Below are 6,000 nucleotides of genomic sequence, written 5' to 3' on the forward strand. Positions count from 1 at the left end.
GTAGTTTTTAAGTAAGGTACTTCGGGGTATGCAAGACAAATCAGACTCCTGACAGGAGTACAGTAGTCTGGGAAGGTTGAGAATCACTGATCTGTAGAGCCCAGCATGGATACAAAATTTGTATCCACACCAGATTCACAGTCTGCAAACATGGTCCGCGATATCCATAGATGTAAAGCGGATATCAGCAGATTTGCAGGGCTCTAGTTGTCTGCCTCCTCATGCCCTTTGAAGCTGCTGCTGCACAGATGGGGAAGAGGCAGCCAAAGGAAGAATAACTATGTTGCAAGAAGGACCACAGGGCAGCCATGTGGAATGGCTGGGCTTTGTGACCTTCCAAACCACACTGAGAAACAGTCACGCCCAAGGCACCCAATAGTAGAACTGAACCAATAAGTGATTATTCTGTGCAAACCAAAATGGAGTGTTTTGTTTTTGTTTGCTTGCTTGCTGAAATGAAAAACCAAAAAAATTAATTTTGGGTCAAATGAAACATTTTGTTTGACCCAAAACAACTTTTTTGGTGTTTTATTTCAGGTTGGTTTTGAGTGGCTTTCATTTCTTATTAGCTAAATTTTGAAAATAAACGTTGTTTCAAAAATGAAAAGTCCAAAGTTTCCTTTTGAAATGGCTAAAACAAACTGTTTCAATTTTTTTACTTTTTTTTTTAACCAGCTGAAACTGTTCACAGACAAATGCATTTTTTTGGGGGGAGAGGGGGTGAATTTACTTTTTGTTGAAATATTTTTTGCCCAGCTCTACAAAGTGGAGTGCACACAATCATATTTTGAAAACCTGCACCATCTACTGTGAGTGGTGTCTCATTCTGGTTTCTTGTAGTTTTGTAGTTTATTTTGTAGGCAGCGTTTGGAAGACCACTACTTTTTATCCCTCAGCTAGACCCCCCTTCATATAGATATGAGTATCCATCTCCATGTGGTAAAGTGTAATCCAGAGATGTTACTTTAAAGAGGAGGTGTGTTATACCACTGTTGCCTGGCTAGCAGATCCAGAACACATTCCTTTTATTGTCAAATCACAAAGGAAGATACTTAACTTTAAGATCATTAATTTCTGTGAAGATTAAATGCAAGCAACTGGGGCATTAGAGAAAATATTATGTAATCAGGATATGAGAGGCTATTTAATAGCTACAGAGCAGGGCCAGCCTTCTGTTTTGTGGAGCCCAAAAATGCTGGAAGGAGATAAAGTTAGACCATAAATTGTGTCTTCCTCTGAACTTGCTGTCAGTAATAGTGCTTACCTCCTTTGTAATGCACTTTGAGATCTCTGGATGAAAACCACTATATCAGAACTAGGTAGTGGGGTATGTATGTTGTTCGTTTAATTAATTAAACTGTTTCTTCCCCAACCTTATGCCACTTCTAGAATTTAAAACAGAACTGCCTCGTGCATTGCAACACTTGTCCTGGAGGCCGGGCCCCAAACAACTCTTTTTTTTGCTTGTGCTTATGGCCAGCCTTGCAGCCGAGGAGGTGTTTATGTCCCTCTGAATGATGAATCTGGCTGGTAGGTCAATTAACTAACGTGTTAAAATGTGGTCAGTGAGTCACTTTTCACTATTTCTTGGTATGTGGCTTGGTCTCCTATCTCTGCTGTATACAGGGTATTGATATCAGTAGAAGTAGTTTTCATTCTGTCTTATTATTATAATTTCATTTTTGGAGAAAGAAAAGGCGGCCTACAAAAACAGAGCATGTTGGAACATCTCCATCTGGGAAAGGAAAAACAAAACTCCTAAGTTCATATTTCCTTTGGAAATATGACTCAGTATTCACCACTTCGAACACGTGTACGGTATAACCAACTATAAATTTTAGATGTGTTGTATCTGATTGCCACTGTAGAAGAATAGCCTCATCTTAAATAAGATACCACATTTTAGTTGATCTCCCTTGAATATGAAAATATCAACAAGTATGCACGTTGGTGAGTTCTGTCACTGAGTTCTGTAGAGCAACATGGAATATTTTAAAAAATGGAAGCATGTGGGGAAAATATCAACAAGCCTCCAAGTTGAGAAGAATAACTGCACTTAATTTTAAGGTATATGTGGATTATGCTGTTGAAATCCATAGGTTTGAACGAGCTAAATCTGCATGATTCACTCTTTTGAAAATTAGGGACTAGAAGTTAAAACTCCAACAGAGTTGCAGAGAGGCAACCCTCTGCCTCATTCATTGTCCATCCTGTGCACAGAGTGAAGTAGGAGTCCTGTAGAACAGAAAGCATGTGATTGTATAATTAGACTAACCCATTCACACAATGGGGCTGAATTCAGGTTTTGTGTGCTTGACTTTGCAACCTTAATATTTTTTAAACATAGTTTTTTATTAATAACTAATATTTAAACCAAAATGAGTACAAGTTATGGACCCAGAATCTTTATATGAGTTGCACATACTTCTACCTCTTGAGCTAATAGAGCACCTGTTAGAAGTTGGAGGCTATTATCCTCTAGGTAAACCAGCCACAAGAAGCAGCCGTGACACAGTATTTCAATGGCTTCAACACCTGTTTACTAGTGAAATGCTGGGAGTCAGGATTCCTGGGTTCTATCCTTGGCTCAGGAGTGAAGGGTAACATAGTGGCTACTGATATCGCTGCCAAACACATATGTCTGGTACTTCTATTCTAAAGGACAACATAGCTGTGAATGAGCATTGGGTCTGCTATACTACAGAGCTGATTCAATTTCCAGCCCTGGAACCTCTCAGTTATACCATCTGTAAAATGAGGGGAAAGATACTTGCCTGCCTTCTAAGTTAGGAAGAAGACACATTGCTTTTAAATAAGACCATGAAGTTTATTAATACTAGTAAGTGGAAGAGCTAGGACTAGAACTCATTGTTTCTTCCTAGACACCCACCTAGCTGTCTAAAGATTAATAAAGAACTGAAGAGGTTGCTTCACCAGTTTCGTATTGTATGCTATAACAAATTGCAAATAAATGCTATAAAATAAGTGAGTAATAGTAAAGCTATTTCCCCATCCCTGCCTACAGTCAATATGTTAATAATGATGATGCACTGGGGCGTTGGAAGACACACTGGCAATTTTTGTTACTTTTGAAATAATAGTGGATTAATATCTTACAATGTAGCACTATGTGCAAAGCTCTTCCAGCAGATTTCTTGTTTTCTTCAGAGTATCATAATATTGTGTTAAGTACTTTTACAGAACAAAATGCATTGTTATTTTTTTCATATCTACTTTCCTCTGCATGTAATACTACACCTTGGAGGTGCTTGCACTGGCTGATTAAAATTAGATTTCCTAAATGTCAGTTCAACATATTGCTGCCATTTCATTTTAATAAGAACATGTTGCTCAAAGCTGTTAGTTTCATATCCGTATTATTATAAACTACTAATAAGCAAAAGCTTATTGGGATTTGTACATTGTTAAAAAATATACATATTCATAACATATTTATTATTATGCCAGTTGTAGTCAGTCACTGATTAAATTATTCAAAATAGTAAAATTTTAAGTTACAAATGAGATTGATTATATTGAAAATAACTTTCCTAACAATTATTATAATAATGAAGGTTTATAGTTACTGAAGTACTTAAGGGACAAATTTAACATATACTCCTTAAAGGAAAATGTTGCTTTTTAAAAAAAAAAACCTCAAGAAAAAATAAGCATTACAATCCATAAACAATTATTCAAAATGAAGAGAACAGATTTCTAGATAGTACACTTGATTTTCTATAGATTTTTCCATCTTTGATTAATTTTAGCTATATTGTAACATATGTAAAAGGTTTCTCACTGATGCAGATAATGAGTACACGATTTTTTGAGATATAAATGTTCCATTGATCTTCCTGGGAGCTTTGCCTACACCAGGGCTGCATCTTCAAGCCCATGATTTCATTATCATCACAATGTCATTTTGACAATCAACTTTACCTTTATGGATTCAAAGCAGGTAAGTACTCTGCAGGTAAAGTAGATACCTACTGTAGTGTATAAATTCATAGATTCTCACAATGGGCCAAATGTTGGTTCCACTGAGGTCTACAACAAAACTTCTGCTGACTTCAATAGGACCAGGAATTGGCTTGTATGACCCACAGGCCACTTGGGCCTCCTACTAGTGTATTTCAGCTCTCACAGAGGGGTTTGCAAGGTTGGCTCTGGCCTGGAATTCTTCCCTGGCTCTATGAAATGACTAGTGGTGTTCTTTTTATAGTACCATCCCCGACTCACGCTGGATTATGGTGGGCCGACTTCACCGATTTCATTTGCCCCAGTCATGCAGGAGAGCCCAGCTTCAGCAAGTTCCTTTGCCCTTATCCTCATGGGAAAGAAGGGGCATCGTTGCTAGTAGCTGAGTGGTGCTACTATGCAAATTCAAGAAAGGACTATATTTATTTTCAATAAAATATTTCTCCATATGTTGCTCTATACACGCAAAAAAAAAAAACAACCCTTCACTCAGTAGTTGAGCAGCTCACATTTGCCTTTTTACAAATCAATAGATGACTTACAATACATCACTCACTCACTCACTCTGCAATATCATGCTTTATAACTTAAAAGGTAAAATATAAGCCGCCAATCTTGCAAACACATACATAGAGGCTTGGCTCTAAGCATGTCAGTAGTTCCATTACATGTGTGCTTATAGTGAAGCATGTACGCAAGTGCTTCATTGGATTTTGCCCCTAATTATTTTAAGAAGTGCTGGTAAGTGTCACAGATCCTGTCATTATAGCTTACCCTCTTCTGCTAGCAATATATTTAGTTTCACATAGACCTCTTCCATCTCTAATTTCTGTTAGGTAATCTAGACCACCTCCTTGCCAACAGAAGTTTGTTACCAAGCCAGAGCTCTTTTTTTTTTTTTAAATGTCTTTTCTCAGGAGATGAATGTATATCACTGTCAAGAAGTTATTTCCAATATTCAGCCCACATTTTCCTTTTGATAAATTCATATCATTGTTTCTAGTTATACCCCATTGTACAAACCAAAATCATTCTCTTCCTCCTTAGGCTTACATATTGAAATTCTTAGTTATTTGTAAATGTTACTTAGTCATTCTGTACTGATTTAGTTCTTTATGCGCTGTCTTAATTCTAGTAAAATTAACTTTACTCACCTTCTAGTTTGAAGAGGGTAAAATGAGGTCTGCAATGAAAAGCACCCAGTGCATTTCCTGCACAGTTCATCCAAAGACCCTGGAAAACCCAAGTTGCAGTGATAACTGATGATGCTTTGCTAGTTACTTTCCACTCATTTGATGTAGTGGCAGCAATAACAGCTCCTATACCACCAAAACAAAATATAAAAGCTAAAATCTGTATCTCTAACATGCTGCTTGACTTTCACTATATCCTGGACAATTAGTAATGTCGTTGAGTGGTATGAGGAGAGTACTTCAGTCACCTGAGTAAGCAATTGGTACAACACAAGCAAATTACACTTGACCAAGTGTTACAGAAAGTTAATATTGGTGCAAGACACTTTTCATGCTTGCTTGATTTAAAGACCCAGGCACCATAGACTTTTAGAAAGAAACAAACAGTGTGATTTTTTTCTTGTAGGTAATTAGTGATAGATGTTACAAATCAATGAATTAATTTTAATCCTAAAAATTAACTTCATTTTTTTCATATTTTTCTCATTTCTGGTATTCCAGTTAATGCTTAATTTTTAGCTAACTGGAAAAAAGTGCAGAGTCCAAATTGTACAGTACTGTTTAGGAGATGTAGCAAAACATTTTTAAAAGGATCAAATATTGTTTGAAAAATACATTTTAAAAGAGTCTGAAATAAATTCACTTGGCAGCAGTAGTTAAATGGTAGCTCTGTCTAAGACTATAGAGTCTGCGGTGTAGGCACTGTTTTTGTGCCTTTGTTTTGGAAGATAAAAAATCTGTATACAGAATTAAACTCCAAGAATGGATTCCTTCTTGATTAATGAATAGATTCATCTGCCAGACTCCAAGTACAAATGAAAAGTAT

The 6,000-nt window shown here is 36.6% G+C and overlaps 1 protein-coding gene across 1 annotated transcript in view; it reads right to left on the reverse strand.

Moving 5' to 3' along the window:
* The window catches only part of CLDN10 (claudin 10), an 87,665-nt gene extending 82,232 nt beyond the window's left edge, over positions 1 to 5,433 (reverse strand). Inside the window, exon 1 of the mRNA XM_067536857.1 lies at positions 5,136 to 5,433. Coding sequence (XP_067392958.1) covers positions 5,136 to 5,349 — 214 coding nt within the window. The 5' untranslated portion in view covers positions 5,350 to 5,433. The remainder of the gene's footprint in view (positions 1 to 5,135) is intronic.
* Positions 5,434 to 6,000: the final 567 nt, after the last annotated feature.

Source organism: Emydura macquarii, unplaced genomic scaffold (assembly GCF_026122565.2).
Source record: "Emydura macquarii macquarii isolate MOO-44397 ecotype Brisbane River unplaced genomic scaffold, CSIRO-AGI_Emac_v2 contig_3671, whole genome shotgun sequence".
NCBI lineage: Eukaryota > Metazoa > Chordata > Testudines > Chelidae > Emydura > Emydura macquarii.